The sequence below is a fragment of the Amaranthus tricolor genome, chromosome 17, assembly GCF_026212465.1.
Source record: "Amaranthus tricolor cultivar Red isolate AtriRed21 chromosome 17, ASM2621246v1, whole genome shotgun sequence".
NCBI classification, from domain to species: Eukaryota; Viridiplantae; Streptophyta; class Magnoliopsida; order Caryophyllales; family Amaranthaceae; genus Amaranthus; species Amaranthus tricolor.
Window position 1 is genome coordinate 7,887,802 of NC_080063.1, and position 26,184 is coordinate 7,913,985.

The 26,184-nt window shown below is 30.5% G+C and overlaps 2 protein-coding genes across 2 annotated transcripts; both read right to left on the reverse strand.

Moving 5' to 3' along the window:
• Window positions 1–6,148: 6,148 nt before the first annotated feature.
• On the reverse strand, window positions 6,149–11,249 carry LOC130803698 (uncharacterized). The gene is made up of 7 exons (XM_057667898.1): window positions 11,162–11,249; window positions 11,072–11,091; window positions 10,763–10,990; window positions 8,956–9,062; window positions 8,417–8,871; window positions 8,009–8,245; window positions 6,149–7,320 (listed from the first exon to the last, which is right to left on the reverse strand). Exons 1-7 carry the CDS (start codon window positions 11,247–11,249, stop codon window positions 6,149–6,151), a joined length of 2,307 nt encoding a protein of 768 aa, XP_057523881.1.
• On the reverse strand, window positions 10,702–17,066 carry LOC130804519 (nudix hydrolase 16, mitochondrial-like). The gene is made up of 4 exons (XM_057668985.1): window positions 16,569–17,066; window positions 13,191–13,305; window positions 12,466–12,549; window positions 10,702–11,544 (listed from the first exon to the last, which is right to left on the reverse strand). Exons 1-4 carry the CDS (start codon window positions 16,637–16,639, stop codon window positions 11,257–11,259), a joined length of 558 nt encoding a protein of 185 aa, XP_057524968.1. The 5' UTR covers window positions 16,640–17,066; the 3' UTR covers window positions 10,702–11,256.
• Window positions 17,067–26,184: the final 9,118 nt, after the last annotated feature.

Below are 26,184 nucleotides of genomic sequence, written 5' to 3' on the forward strand. Positions count from 1 at the left end.
ATTACTTGTAACATTAAAGTAATCACTTATATTTTTAAAGTGATCACTTTATATAGTTTTAGAGTAATCACTTATAACCTTAAAATAACCACTTACTATAACAAAAATTGTTGAAAAAGACGGTCTCTTTGAGAGACACGTCCATTTGGGCTGACCTAATATGTTACTTCCTCCTATTCATAGAGAATGAGACATTTCTTTATTGGGCCAATTCATTGAAAAATGTTCCATTTCTATTTTTGTCATTCTTTTTACCTTTTTACCTTTACTACGACAACACAGTAACACATAAATATTAATGTCCTTCATGGAAAAAGAGAGTTTTTCACCCACTTTTAAGTGGTCCCCCACCCCTCCTTGATTTTGGTGCAAAACCTAAATATCTCATTTTCTATGAATAGGAGGGAGTATTAGAAAAAAAAAAAAAAGAAATTTAAACTTAAAAACAACCAAGCCCTTCTTAACCTATGTTTAACCTATTGATGTTGATGTTTTAACCTATGGAATTTCGTATTTTAATCTATTTGAGTTGGTATTTTAATCTATTAAAGTTGATAATTTAACCTATTTGGAGTTGGTGTTTTTAACCTATTAAAGTTGGTAATTTAACCTATTTGGAGTTGGTATTTAACCTATTAAATTGTTAATCTATTGAAGTTGGTTTTTTAATTAACATATTGAAGTTTCTATTTTAACCTATTAAAGTGGGTATTTAAGTTGTTTAAGTTGGTGATTTATTTGCTTAAGTTGGTATTTTAACTTATTCAAGTTAGTGTTTTCATCTATTGAAGTTGGTACTTTAACCAATTAAAGTTGGTATTTTAACCATTTTAAGTTGGTATTTATGTTTTTAACCTATTTAGAATTTGTGTTTTTACTTGTTAAATTGTTAACTTGTTGAAGTTGGTACTTTAACCTGTTGAAGTTGGTATTTTAACCTATTTAAATTGATGTTTTATGCTGCTTAAGTTGATATATTGATTTATTTAAGTTGATTTTAACATATTGAAGTTGGTATTTTAACCTATTAAAGTTGATATTTTAACCTGTTGATGTTAGTAATCTAGCACGTTAAAGTTGGTGTTTTAAAGCTGGTGTTTTAACCAACTACAACAGGTCAAAACACTAACTTCAATAAGTTAAAATACCAATTTCTCTGGGTTAAAATACCAATTTTAATAGGTTTAAAATATCAACTTTAATATGCTAATTAACAACTTAATAGGTTAAAATGCCAACTCTAATGGGTTGAAATTTAAAATACCAACTTTTATAGATTAAAACATCTACTTCAATAGGTTAAACATATTCAAAAGTGCATGTTTATAATTAAATTATATTTGGGCTGGGCTTTAGAGACGTTTCTTTTAGAGACCGTCTCTAAGGAGAGCGATTGTTACTATTATAAAGTGATCAATTAGAAAAATGAGTTACTTATAAGGCTCGTATCATGGTGAAATGGTCTCATATAAGACTTACCAAAGTTAAAATTAGTCATTTTAAAATTATCAATCGGTCTCTTGAGAGACCGTCTTTCTGAGAGACGTTTCTAAGGCCCAGCCCATAAAAGTTTAATGTCTACTTACTATTTCCTTAATAACTACTTACATCATCCTTAATGTCTACTTACCGTATCCTTAATGCCTACGTACAATATCCTTAGTGCCTAGATACATTATCCTCAAATGTGAAATGCCTACTTATAATATTCTTAATGCCTATTTACATCATCCTTAAATGCTTACTTACCGTATCTTTAATGTCTACTTACAATATTTTAAACGTCTACTCACAATATCTTTAATGCCCACCAAGAAACGTGCAATACTTATAATATCTTAAATGCCCATCGAATAACTTACTCTACGTTTTTCTTTATAGGCCGGCCCAATTAGAGTTGGTCTCTCAAGGAGAGACCGTTTCTCATAAGAATTTGAAATAAATTATAAGTGATCACTTTAAAGTTTTAAGTGTATAATAACCTAACCCAATAGAGATAATTTATTACTTTTCTTTTAGAGTATTGAATTTGATTTCATAAAATGTATGTTATATATATAATAATTATATTCAAATAAAATATAACCTGTTTTATTTTAGATTATTGATATTAGAGAAAATGGAAAGTTAAATCATAATCATTAAATTCAAGTTGACAAATTGTTAGTTGGGAGTTTAATGTCGTTGTACGTTGAATTGAATAAATGGATGTGGATTTGTGACTTTAAGGTGTGGCGTTTGTGTTGTGTGTGACGTTTTGGGACAGAAACTCATTTTATGTGTGTCATTTGGATGTTTTGCGGGTGAAGGTCTGAGTACGTTAAGTCGTTTCTGGTCTTCTCTGTCCCACTATATTCTACAATCTAACTATAAACAAAATTTCTCCATTAACTACCTAAAATATCCGAGAATCAGTCTTTATAGGTCTATATCGACTAAATTTTGACTATTTTAAACAGTTCTAATAAATGTAGTTGCTAATTCATTTAGTAGAAAATCAGTCGGATTTTCGACAAAAAGATTAATCAGAAATTAGTAGGAAATTATCGACTATTTATTAGTAGGAAAGTTTTTTTTTTCTGAATTTCATCCCAAATTGACAATTTTTGTTTGTATTTAAATGTACTTACAGATTTTTGTTGTATTGTCCTTTTACTTATATTATTGACAAAAATTAATGTTTTATAAGTTATATTTAAATGTAAAAATTATTTATTTTGTGGAATTTTATTTATCTATTTATTTATTTATTTATTATCATTATTATTATTATTGGAAAATAAAAATTTTTTTCATTTACCAGATTAACCACTATACAAGTGTACAACCAAAACTTGGAGCTCCACAAAATTTATTTGCATTAATATGGAAGCATGACCCACTTTCAAAAAAGAGTTTCTGCACCCCACTCTTCATGTGCATAGGAGAAAGGAAAGACCAAAGACGAATAAGAAAACGTCAAGCAAAACTAAAACTATACAATCGAGGCTAGACAAAATACTTTCTAACAAAAGTAGCCTATAAGACCACAACAACTAATCTCTCATCAACAAGTTTTATAGATCAATTGACGTAGATAGTGTGATCCACTCTATGATAACCTTCTGAACACACGATACTGTAATTTTAAGTTTTCGAATTGTATTGTCTCAGACATCCTCATTTCTCATCTACTACATGTAATAAATGGTGGAAGCATAGATGGTACACATGATGTGTTGTTGGACTTTGTTCAATTTGCATCTTCTGAAATTCATGGAGTCCAAAGGTTTAAACCTTATCCCCCACCCACTTCCTCAAACCTCCGAAGCAACGCTGACTGAAAGGGCATTCAAAAAACAAGTGATTAGTTGTTTCCACAGAAGCAGCACAGAGAGGACAGAACTCATCATCGGTCACACCTAGCTATGTGCTTAAGTTTACGCTTTGTTTTATATTTACCCTTAGCCACTAACCAACAATGGAAACGAGCTTTGGGCATAGAGAGTTTATTCCAAACTAAAAATCTCCATCTGACCTTCTGAAACTCAGCAAAGTGGACCATGTAAACCTCTTGGATTGAACAAGAGTTACAAAAAAATCCACTGTTTTAATGAGTTCTTTATATAACAGATTGTCTTCAAAGCCCAATTAACAGTGATTGAAGCATTAAAGATCTTCTAATTTTCTCCTTTTGTATAAATCTGATGAACCCATCTCACCCATAATGAGTCCTTCATCATTAAGATATGCTAAGTGATTTTTCCAACAACTATTTGATTCAATAAAAATAAGTTACGAATGCCAAGACCTCCAACCTAATTTTGTTGGCACACCTCCTTCCACTTGACTAGGCCATGTTTATTGGAATCCACAACTCCAAACCACAAAAAAGCCCTACATATTGAGTTGATGCAATTGATAACCCTATAAGGATGATGAAAATTTGACGCTAATACGCAGAAACCCCATCAAAATGGAGTTAATGATCTAGAGGCAAGCTGTATATGACAAATATTTTTCCAATTCTTAAAATTCTCCACCCTTTTCATTTTATCGCCACCCCCCTCAATTGAAATTACGAATTTGCCCCTGATTTTAAAAAAATTACAACTTTGCCACTCCTTACAAATTTCTTATTTATAATAATAATAATAATAATAACAATAATAATAATAATAATAATAATAATAATAATAATATCAATAACAACAATAATAATAATAATTAACTTTTTTATATTCTTCAAAAAGAATATAAATAAAATTAATAATAATAATAGTAATAATAATAATAATAACAACAATAATAAAATTAAAAATAATAATAATTATTCAAAAATAAAAAAAATAAATCGCCCAGAACCGGGCGATTGAACCGGGGTCCAATCGCACGGTTCTGCGCGATTCATTTTTTTTTCTTTTTGGAAAATTTATATTAATAATAATAATAATAATAATAATAATAATAATAATAATAATAATAATTTAAATAATAATATTTTTAACTTTTTTATATTGTTTTAAATAATAGTAATAATAATAATAATAATAATAATAATAATAATAATAATAATAATAATAATAATAATAATAATAATAATAATATAAATGAATTAATAATAATAATTATAATAATAATAATAATAATAATAATAATAATAATAATAATAATATAAATGAATTAATAATAATAATAATAATAATAATAATAATAATAATAATAATAATAATAAAATAAAAATAAAAAATCAATCAAAAGCTTTAAAATTACCGTTTCATTCTTTTGATCTTCCATTTTTCTTTTTTTTCTTTTTGCTTTGATTTTTCACCACTGATTGTTGAAGATTGGATTATGTTGATATATATTATTATTGTGATTGTTATTATTATTATTATTAAATTTTTATTTTTGTTTTAATTATTATATTTAATTTATTTTTATTTATATTATTACTGTTGTTATGAATATTATTATTATTATTATTATTATTATTATTATTATTATTATTATTAATTTTCCGAAAAAAAAAAGAATCGCCCTAGAACCGGGCGATTCATTTTTTTTTTCTTTTTGTATAATAATAATTATTTTTAATTTTATTATTGTTGTTGTTGTTATTATTATTATTATTATTATTATTATTATTATTATTATTATTATTATTATTATTATTATTATTACTGTTATTGTTATTAATTTTATTTATATTCTTTTTGAAGAATATAAAAAAGTTAATTATTATTATTATTGTTGTTATTATTATTATTATTATTATTATTATTATTATTATTATAAATAAGAAATTTGTAGGGAGTAGTATAATTGTAATTTTTTAAAAATTAAGGGCAAATTCGTAATTTCATTTAAAGGAGTGGCGATAAAATGAAAAGGGGTAGCGAAATTTAGTAACTCCCAATATTTTAGCCAGCCAACCCTTGATTTTATCCTTCATCTTATCAACCAGTTGCTCACAATCAGCAATGAAAATCCTTCTAAAAGAAAGAGGAACGCCCATGTAATAATTAAATGGAGGAGTCCCAATACCAAAGCCTGTGAGGTCACCAATATATGCTTTAACAGTAGAAGAGACCCCTATAGTACATACATCTGATTTGGAAGAGTTAGCTTGCAACTCTGAAACCTTAGAAAAGGTATGAATGCATTGATGTAAGACTCTAATTGATGAGGGTAAGGGCATCCTTACTCATGACCTAAAAAAAAGATCATGTTACTATTTTATAATTTTTTTCTCTCTTCCAAAATTATCTTTCAACCTAATTTTATTAACAATAATCTCTTTTAAAAGGTCATCATCCTTTCTTTCTTACTTTTTTTCTACCCCACCATAATTTCTCTCCCTTAATTTATCTAACATTTATCTTTATTTTTTTATAATAATATTTTTATGTACAAAGTTAATATAATTTTTTATTTAATTAAAATAGATCTACTATTTTATAATTAAAAAAAATTATTCTTTTAATAAAAATAATATTTTTTAATAAATATAAATATAAATATAATTTTTAATAAATATTTTTTAATATTTAAGAAAAATTCGTTAACTTCAAATAAATATTACAATGCACATACATAAAATAAATACACAAATTAAAAAACTAAAATTTTAAATGATACATTAATTGCGGTTCACTCTAAACTTTTGTCAGATATTTTCAACCAAGTCATCTTTTAAGGATAAATGTGTTTGTCGATCTTCAACATCATCCTTATTTGTCAAGTATCGATTGATATCAACAATTCTATCTGTGTAATACTCAAAGTCATCATTTAATCCACTTGTACCTTCTGATTGACCTTTTGGGCGATCTCTCATGAACTCTCTACCATCAGCATAGTGTGTATATGTATCTCTTTCATCTTCCACTATCATATTATGCATAATTATACAAGAAGTAATTATATCAGAGAGTCGTTCTTCATCCCAAGCAAGTGAGGGTTTTCTAATTATTGCAAATCGAGCTTTCAACACCCCAAATGCTCGCTCCACATCCTTTCTTGCTGCTTCTTGATGTTGGGCAAATAACCTTGTTTTTGCTGTTTGCGGTTCAGTAATAGACTGAATAAAAGTAGCCCATTTAGGATAAATGCCATCAGTGAGATAGTAAGCCATGCCATATTGATTTCCATTCACCGTGAAATTGACAGGTGGTGCCCTTCCTTCAAACAAATTAACTAAAAGAGGTGATCGATATAGCACGTTGAGATCATTATATGAACCTGGCATCCAAAAAAAGGCATGCCATATCCATAGGTCATGATTGGCGACAGCTTCAAGAATTAATGTTGCAACACCAGCTCGGCCTTGATATTGCCCTTTCCATGCTGCTGGGCAATTCTTCCACTCCCAATGCATGCAATCAACACTACCAATCATGCCAGGGAATCCTCGTTCTTCACTAAAGGCTAATAATCTCGTCAAATCTTGTGGTGTTGGTTTTCTCAAATAATGTTGCCCAAATTGGTTGATTATTCCCTTTGTGATATGAGTGAGTGCTTCTCGTGCTGTGCTTTCGCTAATTTGGAGGTACTCATCAACTTGATTAGCAGCCACCCCGTATGCTAGCATACGAAGAGCTGCAGTACACTTTTGTAAAGCACTTAAACCTTTTCTACAAGTTGCATCAATGTTGGTAGTGAACCATGGATCGTTGTTGGAGACAGCTTCCATTATCCGTAAAAATACATGTTTCCTCATCCTAAACCTACGTCGAAACAATCTAGAAGAATATGTAGGATTTTCAACAAAATAATCATTAAATAGTTGGGAATGACCTTTTGAATGGTCTCTTTGAATTCGACATTTTTTTTTTTGTTCTCACCCTTGGTTGTAGTGTTGAAACAATGGGAGGAATTGCGTATTGAAAGGCATAATCAACCATATTATGTATTAGTTCATTCTCTTCGTCAGAAGATGAAGAACTTGAAGTGGATGAGGCAAAATTGAACTTAGAAAAGCTCATTTTGAAGTTATACATCCAATTGAATTTGGATGTGCATATATATAATATTAATCATGCCAAAAGGTGATGGAAAGGAAAAGACTAATGCATGCCAAAAAGGTGATGGAAATGAGAAGACTAATGCATGCCAAAAGGTGATGGAAAGGAAAAGACTAATGTATGCTAAAAGGTGATAGAAATAAGAAGACTAATGCATGAAAACCTTACATAATTAAAACATCTTTTTAAGACATTACATAATTAAAACATCATTTTTAAATATTACATAATTAAACCATCATTAAAAACAATACATAATTAAAACATAATTAAGACATTACATAATTAAAACATCTACTGACGATTGTAATTCTAAAGGTATTGTCCAAGTTGAACCATCATATCAGCTTCCCATGGCTAAAGAGTTTTCTTTTTGCTTAATGATTCATAGATCTCCCAATTCATTCGATATTCTTCCAGTTGAAGTTGTTTTTGTTTTCGGGCTTCTTTTTGTTTTTGAAGCTCTGTCTTCTCTTTCATTATTTCTGAATTAAGTCGAAAACTCTCTCCAAATGCACTCAAAGCTTGAATTGATTGATCTGCAACCATCTTCCCAGTCATGCGAGCCTTAGCCTTCTTCACACCCTCAGGGCGACTGGATGGTCCTCCTTGAGGTTCACTTGTTGGAGTTTCAGAATCTTCTTCCGTCCTTGATCTTTTCCCACTACTTTTACTACTAACATCACCAGTTGGTTGTTGATCCAATTGTTTTTTTTGATTAGTTTTACCACTTGCTTCCACTTTTTATACTTTCTTAAAATTTTCCATTGCTCAATCAAGTTAAAGTTACCGTGTTTTCTTTGATGGATTAAATGCGCTTCTTTAAGCACATTTTCGTCTGTCGTGCCACTCTTTTTTCTCCTAAGAGCCTTATCATAACTTCTAGACCACTTCAAACATGCTGGAGCAACTCTTCCAACGACATTTAAGCATGTCTGCGGTTCTTCGTGGGATCAGATGGGGTCGTTCCATCCTCGCTGCTTCATAAGCTTCCTTAACTTTCTGCCACCTCACTCTTATCTTTTGGTTGGTGCTCACAATTGGATCTGTACTTGTGTTCATGACTGAACATATGAGAGCAATATCTTCAATCAAATCCCAACTTTTCTTTGAAGGTATAGGGGCTTCATCATTATTATTAGGTAGCTGTTGAGATGGTTGAACCAATTGAGTGAAGCTCGGTGGTGAACCAAATTGTGAAACTAGATCTTGAAATGATGGTTGAGTGTAAAGACTAGCATCAACATGATGAACAGAATTTCCTTCATCTTCACCATATTGATCATCTTGATCATTTCCTTCATTTTCATCATCATCATCTTCATCATCATCATACTCCATCTCATTTTCGTCTAAACTTTCACCCCTTATTGGAATTGAATACATATCAATATTAGAGTTGACATTGTGAGATTGATGATGGTGGTGAAACATAGTTTGAGAATTTTACGTATTTTGAGGAACATAATAAGATGAATTTGGGATATTTTCAGGAATATAGTAAAAAGAATTTGGAGTATTTTGAGAAAATGGAGGATTGAACGGAGGATTTTGATACTGAATTTGAACACTTTGATTGTAAGAAGATTTTTTCCTTGGTTTTTTTTACATGAATTTCTTCCATAATTTGGGTTATTTGAATCCATTTTTTTTTTTTTTTGGGATTTTTGAAATGATTACTTTGGAATTTTTTTAACCAAAAAAGTAGGAAAATATGAACAAAATATGTAAAAAAAAATTATGTCAAAAAATATCAATATGGGTCTCATTTTATAGATCTCGAAAAAATATGACCGTTGGTATAATTTTTTTTAAATTATTTTAATACGAAAATAGCCGTTAAAGGGAAAAACGGCTATTTTTTCTCACCCAATCAGAAGCCGCCAAGTGGCCTGCAGCTGCACGCGTGTCAGAGGGGGGATGCTGTTATTTTTCAAGGCCCAATCACAAAGCAACACGTGGCGAAAATTTTTGAAAAAAAATGGGGTGACCGTTCACCAGAACGGGTCACCCCATAAACTTTTTACCCAATCTTTTGCATAACCAACCTAATATTAGATCACCATTGGTATAATTTTCCTTATAGTTGGGTCATGTGACCTTGAATTAGATCACCAATAATAGTGCTCTAAGAGTGTAATTAAAAAAACACTATTAGTATGTTACATACACTATTAGTCGTATTAGTATATTATTAGTGTTTTATTAGACGTATTACTTTAGTACTAGTCGTATTGTATTAGTATATTTAGGGCTTCCTCTTTAACTTATGTTTTGAACTTATTACAATTGAAATCAGATTAGATCATACCAGACCAACTCAAACAGATCAAATCAGATCAGATTTATTCAAATCATATTAGATCAGACCAAACAGACCTAACCAGATCAGATAAGACCAAACTGGATCAGACTAGATCAGATCATACATAATCAAATGATGATTACTTATTTAATTAATTAGTTTATTAATTAAACAATAATGATGATGATGATAACTATAATACTAATATAATTAATTTAGATTATATCAGATCAGGCTAGACTAGATCAAATCAAACCAGATCAAATCAAACCAGATCAGATTAGATCAGACCATATCAGATTAGATCAGACAAAAAGACCATATTTGAAAATTTCACCTTAGATCAGACTAAATAAGACCAGATCAAATCAAGTTAAATCAAACCTTGGTAAATTCAGATCAGATTCAATCAGATCAGTTGTATTAGTGTATTATTAGTACATTATTAGTTGTACTGGTGAAGTATTAATTGCACTAGTATATTATTAGTCATATTAGTATTGTACAGTCGTATGAATAAATTATTAGACGTATTAGTTCAGTGTTAGTTCAATATTAGTACAATATTATCGTATTTAGTGTAGCATTAGTTTATTATTTGTCGTATTAGTTGGATTAGTGTAATATTAGTACATTAATAATTGTATTAATGTTTTATTTGTGGTATTAGTATATTATTACTCGTATTAGAGTAATATTAGTTGTATTAGTGTATTGTTAGTATATTATTAGTTGTATTAGTGTATTGTTAGTATATTATTAGTTGTATTAGTATCTTATTAGTTGAATTAGTGTAGTATTAGTATATTATTAGTATATTATTGATCATGTATATTACACAAGAACTAGCTACCCATGCTAGTTGTTTGATCATGTATATCACATAATTACTAGTTACCCCAAATGATGTGAGAGAGTTGGAGATGAATTAAAGATGTAATATTCATGTTACCCAAAGGGGTTGTTTAGAATAGATTGTGCCCAAATGGGACACAAAGAGATTGTTGGGATAATCCAAGGGGAACATAGAGAGATTTAGTTTTAATTCCAATGGTATAGACCTTATGGTCACCATAGGGACATGCATATTTAACCTATGACAATTCATAAAGACTGGGTAACGTTTTAAACCGAAGGTTGCCTTGGGACAATCCAGAGAGAGTAGAGTGAGTAAAATCACCTGTAATCATTACAATTTACAAATGAGTGAAGATATGTGACAACCATTTTCTTAAAACCTTTTGCTTATCCAGTTCCGTACATAAACATGTAAAGTAATTCCTTCACCAAGGAAATATTGAAGATTTAAGTATACAGAAAGTGAACTCTAACTAGTAACTACAATCATTACTGTGCAAGATTGAACATCGACCATAGCCATCAACAATCAACAACCAACAATCAATAATCAATAGCAACAGCCGACCAATAACCAACATCAATTCCTTACAAGGCTTGTGAGCCAATCTGAACCGTCTCTTTCCGCGCTTCTGAAAACTTATCGCCATGCCATTTGCGAAAACCATCAGTAAGAGCAATTCTCATCCATGCATGACGGCAACTCTGAGCAGCTTCAGGAAGAGTAAGCCAAAATCTGTTTCGAGTGCTTTGCTCGGGCCATGACTGGAGTTCTTCCTTCACCAACAAAGCAAACATTGCAGCTTTACACAATCCTTCAGGGCAGAATTTATCTTGATGGGTTTTGCTTTTAAATTTGAAGTAGCCAAGAAGATCCTGAATTGAAGAGGGTTAAGTATCAATCATTTGGGATCAAAGGGAATAAAGAAGTATTAGTTAAGTTACTGATGATTTTTGCTATTAAAAGGTTGATCGGAAACAAACTTTTTTGGTTATCACAAAATCTTGTATGCAAAGGTTGCATGGGTGCAACCACCCATAAATAGGCCAAATAATCCACGGCCCAATTTTATTTTCAATACTTTTATACAAAATTCAAGACTTAAAAATCACATTTAAGAGCTAAAAGACCAAATCTAAAACCTAAAATACCGAGTTCAAGACTTAGGTCAATTTGTTTTAATTCTTAAATTTGGTATTACAACTTTTTACAAAAAATTTTAATTCCAAGCCTTAAAATACCAATTCCAAACCTTAAAAGACCAATTCTAATGTGATCTTGTATCTGGCCTTTCAAGTCTCAAATTTGGATTAGAATATATATAAAAAAAAAATTTTAAATTACTGGCGGGCCTTTGTTAAGTTTAATGCATGGAATTCGCAATTTAAGTACTGAAATTAATATTTTAAGTCTTGAAATGGGCATTTTAAAGCTTGATGTTGGTCGATTTAACAAAACTTATTAGGCTGGGCAGGTGGAAGTAGGTTGCATATGTATGGCAGTTGCACCGGAGATTCGTTGTTTCCGTGTTTTGTTATTACTAACAAGATTAAGCCCCCCAACCCTACCTATATGGAACCCACTTCATGGGGGTAATGGAATGTTGTTGGACTCGAAATGGGGAAGAGCGGCAGGAATGAATAGAGGGACCGAATAAAATATTGGTATTAACCAAAGACGATGCAAGCGCTCAAAAAAATTCAAATAATGTCCAATCTAAGTTACTTACATAACTGAATTCCATACAAGAAAACTAAGAAAGAAAAGAAGATGTGACGGTAAGGCGTAAAACATACCATTAGATCTCCTCTAACTCCAGCTTCTTCAACTGCTTCTCTTACGGCTGCCTCTTCAACTGTTTCGTCATTTTCCCACCCTCCCTGTATAAAGCCATCAAAAGCTATTTAAGATTGTATGATAAACAAGGAATACTAAGCATATATGACAAGCACAAATAGATGCACAAAATTGCCATGCTGAAAGAGCAGATATAAAATACTTTTAAGAAGGAACTTCCAAGTAATATTATATTTACAAAAACTTTAAGAACAGAATTCATTGATTCTAGATAGCTGGGTAATGCGAAGCAATCATGTTTTTACATCCTTGCAAAGGTTTACGAGTAACAAAGATAACATAGTATTGGGCTATTGGCATATCATCGATCTGATCAATAAAATAGTTTTGTAGTATCAAATATGATGATAGTATTCATAGTGTAAAAATACAGTTATGGTTGCGATCACAGTCACGGAACGCTAATGCTGGTAGCGGGAGTGATACGGTTATCATATCGCGTAACTATCGATCAAAACCATAAGTATCCCTTGATGCGGCCCAAAACGCGATTTTTTCACACCTTTACAGCGTGGGAAATATCACTTCGTTTGAAAACCTTTACAACGCGGCCGATGTGATGCAATGCGGCCTTGTTTTTGCTCTATGATTCTAAGTCATGGGAAAACCATAATACTACAGCAGTTAAATAGAAATTATTTATGAGAAAACAAATCATCTATACCTTAGGGAAGAGAAGACCTGGACCACTTTGTGAATTGATCATAAGTACCTCAATATTGCAACCGGAATCATCATTACTACCGTCCTCACCATTTATATACCGATAAGGTATACACCTGCAACACAATACAACTTCATTATATCAAACAACTGTACAATCCCCTTCCATTTCAATAAGACGCCACAAATAAAGCACATGTACATCAAATAAACATAAAGGCCAAGGGATATTAGTAACAAGTTATATGTCATTTAACATTCCATGTGGAAAGTCACTCTATATAAATCTTAAACATTGTGTGAAAGAAGAAGAAATTACAACAAAGTATGGTCGGAATGATGGAATAACATTCATTTATGACATGTTATGAAATTGCAAGTACCAATTTAAGGTCAAGCAGATCCTTAACTTCATAGTTGTTGCAACAAAATTGATCCGTGTTAGACGGTGTTTCCTTGTAAAGACTGAAACGGCTCCCCACCCGCTAAACAGTTTGAGCACTTTGTTTCGGGTGAAACTTAGTTATAATTTGTTGGAGAGACGTGAGACTTTATTGGAAGCTGTAAACAACTATTCTTAAAAAAGATTGTCATTGACTGGTTGAACCAAAGGAAGTTCCAAGCTTTTAAGGCGGACCTTAGAATGAAGACCATCCAACAGGGACGACGTTTTGAGGAGGAAATCGTGTGGCTACTGCAAAGCTTTGTTTTTCTTATGAGTTGTTTGTGGGTGTGAATAGAGACTTCTTTGATGATGCTTTGTCTTGGGTTACTGAAGAGATGGAATCTTATGACACCGATAACAAAATAGTGGGAGACTCTTAAAGGCCGCTTGGGAAAAAGTCTTGGCCCCGCCTTGGAGGCTAAGGTACATGCAATTGATTTCTCTTCCTTTGATGTCTCCAACCCTGACATATCACATATCTCACAGTCCCCCTAAAAACTTGATCGTGGGATTCTTGATATATCTAGTTTGAGGGCGTCAACTTCAAAGTCATATGGTGATGTTGACGATAATATATGCGAGATTTTACTACGTGAGCTAGAGGTTGTTGATGATTCTATTGATCTAGTTGAACTTGGAGATTTAGGTGTGGCTGATATGAGTATTGATGTCTCGGCGCCTGTGCCTTAGTGGGACTTTGTTATGTAATTAATCCCTAACAATTTATCAATAGGATTGTCTATGTTAGTTTTCAATGAATTTAGGAGGTTGTAGCCCTTTTTGTCTTTGTTGGACATGCTAACTAAATGATCCCCTAACTCCTTTCTTTTGGATTGTGGATATAAAATTGATGAACCTTTTAGAGGTTATGGCTACCTTTTTGTCTATTAGGACCTTGGACCCAAAACACACTTCTTAAATGGTGGTGCTATGAACTAACACAGTATGCAAAACAACTAAGCTTTGTGTTTTCATGATGTTGGCATAATGCCTTCATTTGGTTTTCAAGAGCTCAAATAAATGAACCACAGTGGAGTAAGTGGACTAAATAGAATTATAAGCATAGCTTTTCTAAACATAAACGCCAAATCAATTAAGAATTTAGCAGATTAGGAGAGAAAAAGATGATGAAATACATAAAGAGTAATCAGATATGACCTATAAGTTGTAGTTTCTTCACTAAACAATCAGTTAATTCTATAGTCAAAAAGCTTGTAATTAAGACTATAAACTAGATTAATCTAAGTCAGAAATAAACAGGCCCTTAATATCCTCATTATGCCATTGTAGCCACTTCAGAAGATCTTGGAATTATATAATGAGTTATTTTGTTATATTACTGAATATGTTATAGATATATTCCAGCCCCATGTACACTAGGCCCTCATTCAAAACATTCACAACAAAAAAAAATGTACATGTTGAGCCTAAACTTGTGTGTATTAAACTATGCTAACTAACAAACATAATAAGCCTTGTTGCCTTTCATGCAAGCTGATACCAACACTATGTTCGGATTGGAGAAAATAAAAGGAAAGGAAACGGTAGAGGCGGATCATGACGAAATTTTTGAGGGGGCGAGGTTTGAGTAATGTGAACTAAATAAGCGACAAATCAAAACCTCTATATTAAGGGGTCCTCTTACCATATAAAAAATTGCCTAAAATAATTAAATAGTGCTAAATTTTTTATCAATACTAATTCTTAATATGTACTTCCTTTGTAAATAAAAGCTTGCCCATTGACAAAATTTTTATTCTCTTAATAATCTTTAAGTTAAAAATGTAGCCAATTAAATTCGTTTGATTTATCTTAATGTACATTTTATTAATATCTGAACTCCATTATAATTTATGCAACAACATAAGATTTGGTTCAGAAACTCGGGAAGGGGGGAGGCCCTTGCCCGCCCCACTTAAGTTTTCACCTCTGGGAAAAGGGGAAAATGTTTCTCCCATTTGGACGTGAATAGGGGAAGGAAGAAAAATGAAGGGACAAGATTTGGATGGAGGAAGTCATTCAAATTTTAAACAAAATAAGTCCTTCTAAAAATCTTATCCAAACTTAGTGTAAAAGCCAGCATAATTCATCAACACAAAACAAAGTGGCACATTAATAACTTAATTAAAGTCAAACATATCTTGGAATCATTTTTTTCCACTCAACAATGTCCTCCATTCACAATATTGAACAAAAGAAGATTAAAACCAAATATTGTTTGTATGTAACATTACCCAATTGTGAATTGATATTAATACTTGATTTGGATAATAATTAAGGAGAAAAAGGAAAGGAAAAGAAGGAAAAGGAAGGCAATGAAATAATAGAAGTCTCTCTAATTTGCTTAGAGGGAACGAAAGAGATAACATTTGCTTTTCGCTCATCCACATTTTAGAGATTGGATTACTAACAAAATTAAGGGATTTAATCCCTTCAAATCTATTCCCTCAAGAATCCTCCCTTCTGAATTTGGTATCCTAACAAAGAAAATTACATCCCTTACAATAATAAAATGACCAACAATTTGTCAATCGAATTCTAAATTAAAAAAAATAAATAAAAAACCTCAAAGATTAACTAGGCTTTTCAAAAAGATTCCAAACAACCAATATAAGGGATTAAAAAGCATAAAATAAACAATTTCATAGGCAACCAATGAAAACCAACATGTAACTATCATCCTATTCATACAATTATACAAAGAAACTATCACTACTTTCTCAAATTGACATCTATAAACAATGACAACTAAAAAAAAAAACACCTTTTCGAAAAAGACAAGGGTAAAACACATATTCCAAACGACTAAATAACCCATTTAATGATGATGATAGCAAGCATGAACATATCAAATCAAAAATCACATAACAAAAATTGGCAAAAAAAAATTTTCTCTTAACAAAAAACAAAAAATGAAAATCAAGAGGACGATACCCAGCAACAAGACGACAGCCATCATTATATCTTTGATGAAGACGGCCCGTGCGGGCCACCAAAGCGGACATGCTTAGAAAAAGGTCTACAAATCAAAAAAAGTGCAGGATTTGAATTATGCCCAGCAACAAAAATCATCAAAAGATCAATTATAGCATAGATTATAAACAAAATTTATGAAATAATTTGTGGGTAGCGGTTGAACTTCTTGTTTGTATTTGGGTTTTGGGTTATATTTATGATCAACAAACATTAGGTGGAAATTCTTTAAACGAAAGTGGGATTCTTTGAGGTGGGTGAAATGAAGTTTCCATGGAAGTTGCAAAACAAAAAATAATAATAAAAATAAAAAAAGATGATTTTTTTCGTTTTTGAGGCAAGAGAAAGAATGAGGAGAAGAAGGCGGTGACAGCGGGTCGGAAGGGAAGGAATGGGCGGGCGAAGGTAAGGGATGATGGGTTTGGGTCAAACCTTACGTGGGTATGGGTCAACTTTGTTGGGCCTTCTAACCTTTTTGTAGTTAATTGAAATTGTGGGCTGTCTAACTAAGTACGCTAGTTTTATATGTGATCGTCTTACGATGAGACGACTTTAAAGCAAAAAGCTTATGCTAAAAATTTTTGTTATTAGGCCATTTAACTTAGGTGTATGTCAAGTATTTGTAGTTGTACGGCTTGTACCCATGTTTTAGGAGTTGAAAAAGGTTTGTTCGCATCCTTTTTGGTAAGAGTTCATACTTTCATCATAACTCATACATTAGCAAAGAAAAAATTAAAATTCTCATTTAAAATGATTTAATTATGATATATTTTATTATAAAGCTAGATAGTTTGATAAAATTAATTAAAATATTTATTTTAAAATTTAAAATACCAGTGTATTTTGGCAAGTTTTGTATGAGACAATTTTACTATAAAACGAATTCATATAATTAGCTCACTTTTCTAATTGAGAACTTTAAGATTGTAGGTGATTACTTTAAGTTTATAATTAATCACTTTAATACTATAAAAAGTAATTACTTTAAGACTATAAAAAGTTATCACTTTAAAATTTTAAGTGACCATTTTAAGATTATAAGTGATCACTTTAAAACAGTAAGTATACATTAGACATCCCAAATAGAAAAAGTCTCACCATAAAATTTTTTGAATTTGACCTTTTTATATGAATTTGTCACGTAATAAAACATAATCATACAAGATTTGCTAAAGAAAATAAGTATTTTTTTACATGTTGGTTGATGTAGAATTAAAGAGAAAGTCAATATTGATTATGTGGGCTAATCTAGATATAAAAAGGAAAGTCAATGTTGATTATAATGTTGGTTAATGTAGAAATAAAAATAAAGTCAATGTTTATTACATGTTGGTTAAAGTAGAAATATAAAGAAGTCGTTACTGATTAGTTGTTGGCATCTATAAAGATAAATGACATATTCCATTTAATTTCTATTTAATTTAATTTCTATTTAATTAGGCAAAGACATCAACAACAAATATTCATTAATTTTTATGATATTGCTATTAATAGTGATATATTATAAGAAAAATATTATAATTAATTGAAAAAAAAATAAATAAATAAATACAATACTAAAAAATCTCAGATATACAAGAAAGTTTAAAACTTTACTTAAAAATAAAGGTCAAGAATAACATCAAGATAAATAATCTCTAAAAATTAATTATGCTCATTATAAATGTACGCTAAGAGTGTGTTTGGTATGCAAAATTTTAAGTCTTAGTAATGGAATCAGTTAACCAATCCATTACAATCTGTTTGGTTTGAGACTTGGATTACCCATTTCATTTCTTGAGAGTAATCCAAACCCTTAATTTGTTATCACTCAAATCCCAGCAATAATAGAAGACATTGCTTCTTCATTTACTACTCAAACCCTTATATTTTCATACCAAACAACATATAACTACAACCCATACCCTTATCTTTACTCCTCTTTATCATTTTCCTTTCCATTACATTTTATATTCTCATACTAAACACCCCTAAGTGTGTCCTAAATCCCGAATGTCAATATTTCCTTATATCTAACTCAAAAGTCTTATTTCATAATGCATTAATTATAAAAAAAATAGAGAGGGGGATTAGATGAGACCACATAGGAAGATTGAGTAAGCGGAATTTCCACAATTTAATTATAATTGTGTAAATAGTTGAATTTATAAAGACATAAGTAAGAGAAAAATTGAAAAAATTTATCAAATAAGAAAACAACACATTTTAAGTGAATATGCAAAAAACGAAATAAGACATTTAATTTGAAATATGAGAGAGTGTAAAACCTCAAACAAGAACTCAAAATCTGTTAAAATCCTTGAACAAATTCTTACTTGAAACCATCTATACAAAAGACGTCTCAAGTTGGGCCAATCCAACTTTTAAATTTAAAAAAAAATAACTAAACTTTTTAAATAATGCTTTTTAACTTCTATTTTCAGTTTTCTTTTTTCTCTTTTTTGACAAAACTACTCATCTTCTTCTCTCAAACTCCATTGTGGTTTTCAATCTCCATCTTCCTCTCTCAAACTCCATTGTTGTTTATTTTCTATTTATCTTCTTCAACATTTGCAAAACCATTAAAGTTATGTATGTATACTTCATCATTTTCGCTTGTAAAGCTTTCATTTTCATTTTTTTTGGGTTGACTGTGTAATATATTAGTTAGATTTATAATTTTCAGATTTTTTTTTGAAATTAAGTTTCATCAATGGTTTAAATAGTGATAACAATTTCTACTGTTTGGGGAAATTAATAAAAGCAATTGTGGTTATAATATAATATAATAATACAAGCAAATATATTATGTTATATAACCTCAAATATATTAAGTTTTTATTCCAAATATATTTAGTTATAACCCTAAATATATTATTTTAAGCCCAAATCATAAAAATATATTGATGAACTTTAAATTTTTTTTAATTGAAAAAATCTTATTTTATTATTAAATGATGTTTTATTTTGCTTGGAAATAGACAATTAATCAAAAAACTTTTCGTTTTCCAAAAAAAAAAGCAGTTTTCTACAATTTTTTATTTTATTTTTTTTACTTTTAAAAAGTTTTTTTTAATTTAAGATATTTACTAAAGAAGGAAAGTAAATTAGACTCTTAAGCGCTATTTTTAGAAAAAACGGTCTCTCAATAGAGAGCCCGTAATCCTTGACATATGATAGTTACTTAAAAAGAAGAAAAGAAAAAACAAAAAGGAAAACTATGATATAATATAAATTTTACTTTACAAAAAGGATAGGAACATAGTTTTATTTAAATGGAAAAGGCTAAAGAAACAAAATTTGAATAAATTGCGGCTCAATACACGGTTTGAACAAATTTGAAACCAAACCATCTTTGAAAATCTATCTAGTTTTTTGCTTTGCAGGCAGGGGTGGGTATAAGGTTAATCAATAATGTTAACTGACAACATTCTTTTTTAAGTATAAAATCACATATCTAGAGATACTAATATATGCGTTGATTAAGCTGGTCGAAGATTTACAATGTGAATGTATTAACTTGGGTTCAAATCTCTTTAAGTACAAAATTTAAAATATCAACATCATTTGATTTTGTTCTAAATTCACCTCTATTTGCAAGTCTTTTTTCGAATTGAGGAACTCTTAGGCTGTATCTTTCTTTATGAGTATGGTTTACTATCATCAATCTCTCTCAACACTCTACTCATAGTTTCTATGAGCAGAATACTCTAAATCTAAATTAGATGATGATGATGATGTACTCTCTCAACTTGAGAATCCTTTAAGTTGATTTTCGTCTTATTTCGTATTTTTTTTAATAATTTATCTTATTTGTTTCATTTTTTCCACTTAAGGGAGGCCTCATCCATATACGGAGCCCAACCTATTTGAAACGCATACAACTGAAGCATGATCACACCCCGTGGTAGCCCTAAGACTCCAAGCCGGGGGAACTAAAAACCTTAAAGGGGTATTAAGGTGTAACCTACCAATCCACCAATACATTCATTATTCCAAAAACAAAACTCAAAATATCCATAATATTTTCAGGTCTAGCAAATATAAATAACTAGCAAACCAAATAAAATCAATCTCATATAAGAGTAAATACAATATTCAAATCCCAATTTGAGTAAAATTCATAAATAGAATATTTTTAAATAAATAGGAGTATGCGATACAATTTTAATTTCATGATCGTTTATAATAAAGCATGCAAGCATACATCATTCAAGAAAATATTGTTGGTAAAGGTTTTAGTGCGTGAACCTCTATTACTTAAGCGGAGTAAGGATTTTGCAAATCTGAATCTACTAACAACTCCTTTTACCAAGCGTTTTTATTAGAAAAATTGACCAAAAACCAATCAATAGTGAGTATTTAATACTCACTCCGTTCTTTTTTGTTTTTCTCGTTTACTTTTTACACAATTTTTAAAATAAATTTTAACTTCAATATCTCTAAATATGCCTAATAAAAAAATTATAAAAATACATAATAAAAAAGTATACATTAAGACGAATCTAACGAGATTTCACATGGATATATTTTATCTTCTAATTATGTCTCAAAAACATTAATCGAAAATTTTCTCCTTAAGGTGGAATATTCCAAATAGGAATAACATTAGAAAATAGAGAATACTTAAAATATGTCAGAATAACTGAAAATATGTCATTTTTGTCAATGAACCAATTCAACCAAAAGCTTAAGTTGATCGTTAAGGTCCAAGAATATGTTATATATTCTAACACGTCCCCTCACACGAGAGCCCATTGGGCTACAAGTGTGGATGCGCATATATGTTGAATATTTCACTTTAAATGAGGGGTGGTTGAGATATGAACTCGTGACCTTTTGATACATTGGCTTCTAATACCATAAGGAACCAACTCAACCAAAAACTTAAGTTGATGGTAGAGGATGTTATATACTCTAAAATTTACAAAAGCTTAAGATTTGATATTGAGCTCAAATTGAGTATTGACAAAGGTATTAAAATTCACAAAAATATCATAAATTTTTGATTTGTGAATTAAAGGAAAAGTCCACAAAAAATTAGTATAGTGATCAAGAAATAAAACATAATATTTGTAGCCCGAAGGACTCGAAACGGGAGAACTCCATAAATCCCTATGAATAATTTCAAATGGTTTGGCACTCACAAGCTGAGAGTCAACAAAAGGTAATCGAAGATGTTTACCCAAAGGACAAGAATGATACACAAAAGATGGAGTTTTATTACATTTGATAGAATTGGAAGAGTACAATAAGTCCAAAATTGCATTTCCAGGATGATCTAAACGGAAATGCCAAATACTAGAAGATAAAACAGAAAAAGCCGAAGATGAAGAGGAAGGAATGGTTGCTCCATGTGTCGATTGAAAAGGATAAAAATCACCATTGCTATTAGATCTCAAAACGATGTTCCTCATGGCCAAGTCCTTCATAGAAAATCCAAAAGGATCAAATTCAATGGAAACCATATTATCATGAGTAAATTTGCGAATAGATATGAGATTTTTAATAAGTTGAGGGGCATGTAGGACATTTACAAGGATAAAGGGTTTTTTGAGATGAGGGAAAGGAAACATGCCCGTGACCATGAACAGGAATCATATGATCATTACCAACAACAATAGCATTATTTAAACGATGCTTTAAAGGATAATAATTTATTAAAGTACCTTGAGAACGAGTCATATGAGAAGTGGTACCGGTGTCCATGTAATATTACTCATCCGGGGAAGTCAAGGAGAGAGTACGCATTGCTTGATCAATGTCCATAGGAAGATAACCCACAGACGAAGGAGACCCGGAACAAGGATTGTGGGCTGGTTTCGGACCAAGAAGCCCAGGAGAAGGCTTATCACTTGAAGGCACATGATTGGGGTGTTGAGAAGTCGAAAATTTGAATAAAATAAGATTATTTAACAACTTAATTCCAAAAATAAGCTCCGTGAAAACTTATTTCCCAAAATAAGCGTCCGTACATCCAAGCCTAGCCTCGGTTTAAATCGCTGTTACTAACAGCGAAAGTAAAAAAAAAAAAAAAATTAAAAGGCCAAAATCGCTGTTAGTAACAACGACTTTAAGATTAACTGGTAACTCCTTCACCTCGTCAACTGGAATAAGAAAGTAACTGAGAACTTAAAACTTAAAACGCATTAAGTCGCTGTTACTAACAGCGACTTAATATATATATATATATATATATATATATATATATATATATATATATATATATATATATATATATATATATATATATATATATATATATATATATATATATATATATATATATATATATATATATATATATATATATATATATATATATTTTTTTTTTTTTTAAGTCGCTGTTAGTAACAGCGACTTTGGGCTTTTAATTTTTTTTTTCTCTTTCACTGTTACTAACAGCGACTCTTGCCAAACCTAGGTTTGGATGTACGGACGCTTATTTTGGGAATTAAGTTTTCACGGAGCTTATTTTGGAAAATAAGTTGTTTAATTGTCTTATTTTTTTCAAATTTTCTTGAGAAGTCCAAGGTTGAGTAGGAAATGGACAAGGTGGTGGAGCCCAGCAATGATTGGCCCAATTGTTCCAAGGAACCTGAAATTGTGAAGACGAATTTGGGCCATGAAATTGTGAAGGTCGGTTATTCCGAAAATTGAAACAATTAAGCGATTTTAACAAATAAAATAAAAAAATAAGCTTCCGGTAAACTTAATTCCAAAAATAAGCATTTTTATGTTCGAGCCTTATGTTAGGTATGTTCGCAGTTAATAACTGCGAACAAAAAAATTGGTTAAAAAAAGACAAAGTTGTTTGTTCGCACTTAATAACTGCGAACAAAAGCAAGACAATGTCATAACATTAGAAGGGACGAAAAAAAAACTTTGTTGTGTCTAACGTTATGACATTGTCTCCCTTTTGTTCATAGTTACTAACTGCGAATAAACAATTTTGACTTTTTTTGACCAAACTTTTTGTTCGCAGTTAATAATCGCGAACATACCTAACCTAAGGCTGGGATATTAAAACGCTTATTTTTGAAATTAAGTTTACCCGAAGCTTATTTTTTAATTTTTTTTGGTTAAAATTGCTTAATTGTTTCAATCTTCTGGTTATTCCTGGGAGAATAATGTGGGCCTTTGTAACGCGGGCCATTATTCCTAGGGAACCCAGTGTTGTTGTTTGAGTCGTGGTGGTAGCCGCGGCTGGTCCGACCACCACGGTGATGAGACGTGCCATAGGAATCAAAATTATCCGAATTTTCCAAGGTTGAAATTTTTGGAGTAATGACAAGAGTATAGTCATGAGAGGGAGAAACATTTTTGTTGTTCGAGTGCACCTCAAATTCTAATATAGAGCGAAGAGTATCAAAAGAGGAAATGAGAGACATGTTGAACCAACGAACGAAAGGTACAGTCATCGGAACTCAAACCATGAAGAACTTGTAGAGTCAATCGATTATTGGAGATGGTGGTGCCAAGATTGTTAAGAGTAAGTAAGAGCAAGATTTTGTAATTCATTGCAATAGGCCTTCACATTGGGAAAATTAGAGAGAGAAAGATCATTAAATTGAGACTCAAGATGAAGAATACGGAAAGTCTTATTATTTTGAAAATTATTTTCAACATGATTCAAGCATCAAGAGCACTATCATCATGACGAACAATGGTTTGGGGGAGAGTCGGACTAATAGTGCCATAAATCCAAGTACGAATAATGTCATCAAGACATTGCCAATCGGAGTCCTTAGTAACCGATGGTTTAGAGGAGTCATCGGAAAGGATATGTGAATCCACAAGATAAACCCTACAATGAAGCTTAAAAATAGTAACCCAAGTATTAAAATTTATACCTTCTTCATCAAGTTGAATAGGTATACAAGTTTTGATATTGGTAACCAAAGTGGCTGATGTATTTTGGTGGATGAAGCCATGAATAAAGATAAGTAAAAGAAGAGGAATACTAGAAGGTGGTAGGCAGCCTTGGAAATGGCTGGCAGGCAGAGATGGTAGGCGGAAGACCTAGGCTACTGATACCATAATAGAAATAATTGTGTTACTTTTCATTTCATGAAACGAGGAATAAATACAAGATACAATTAAAGATTTTTGGAAACAAGATAATTACACAATAATTACCAAACTAAGAAGATTTACAAAATAATCAAAAATATATTATTCTAGCAATTTTAACCTATATGCTTAAACCCCTATTTTAATCCAAAATACTTTTAAACATATGATTTCCTCATAAACAATTATGAGATTGACTTTAAATTGATTTTTTTGACAGCTTATACCCAAAATACCCAAACTCAAAATTGGCGTCAAAATATTAATATTTGCTACTATTCGTCTTAAATATCATAATAAACTTCAATAATTTTTAATTTCTCAAGCCACCCACTTAGTTTTAATGTTTTAAACAAAACAATTTATACGAAAATAATACACTACTCACATTTAAACATCAATAAATCTAAATATTCTTTAACAAGACATAACAATAATGATTTTTCATATCATAAACATGTATTTTTATGGATTTCAAAATCATTAATATGTTTTCTATTGACTAAAAACTAAAATTAAAATAAAGAATTTAAAATCTTACATAGTTTTTGGTTGAAGTTAAGTTGATATACAAAAAGTCTAATGGATAGAGAATGACGTGAAATGAGTGGAAAAGTGGATAGACTAAACCTAATTATATAATAGTAACTCCTCTGAAAGACCGTTTTTCGAGAGATGATTCTCAGAAGCACAACTTAAAAAAATTGATTAATTAAGAAAAATGCTAATTAATTATTTTTTGAATATCACTATGGTGGAGATTTGAAGTATACCAAGTTGAGATTTAAGATATACCACGTAAGGATTTGATATACATGAAGTAGGTATTTGGGGTATGTCAAGTAAGAATTTGAGGTATACTATTTGGTTCCTCAAGTAAGGATTAGAGGTATATTAAGTAAGAATTTGAAATACACCAAGCAGATATTTAGATATATAAAATAGACATTGGGGTTTTCAAATAGGTGTTTGAGGTATATCAAGTAGGTTTTTGGAATGTACAATTAGGTATTTAGGGTATATCTAGTAAGTATTTGAGGTATATTAGGTAAGAATTTGAGATATACCAAGTAGATATTTGAAATTGTCAAATAGGTGTTTGACGGTATTTTAAATATGAGTTTGAGTACATAAAGTAGGTTTCTGAGGTATGTCAACTAGTAGTTTGTGGTATGTAAAATAGGTGTTTTGAGGTATATCGAGTAGGTGTTTCAGGTTTACAAGAATTAGACGATTAAAAATACCTACTTGACAACTTCAACATACTAAAAATACCTACTTGACATACACTGAACCTCTACTTGACGTATTCTAAATATCTACTTGAGGTATCCTAAAACTCTATCGAGTAAGCGTGCAGTTGCACTATATTTTTATTTTTTCGAAAAAAATATAATAAAGCGATTTAATTAGAGACGGTCTCTTACAGTAATTTGTGTTTATATTTATACAATATTCAATTAATTTAAATTATTAAAGTTGTTTTTTCAAATATTGGCTTAGAAAAACAAAAAGAAAGACATTT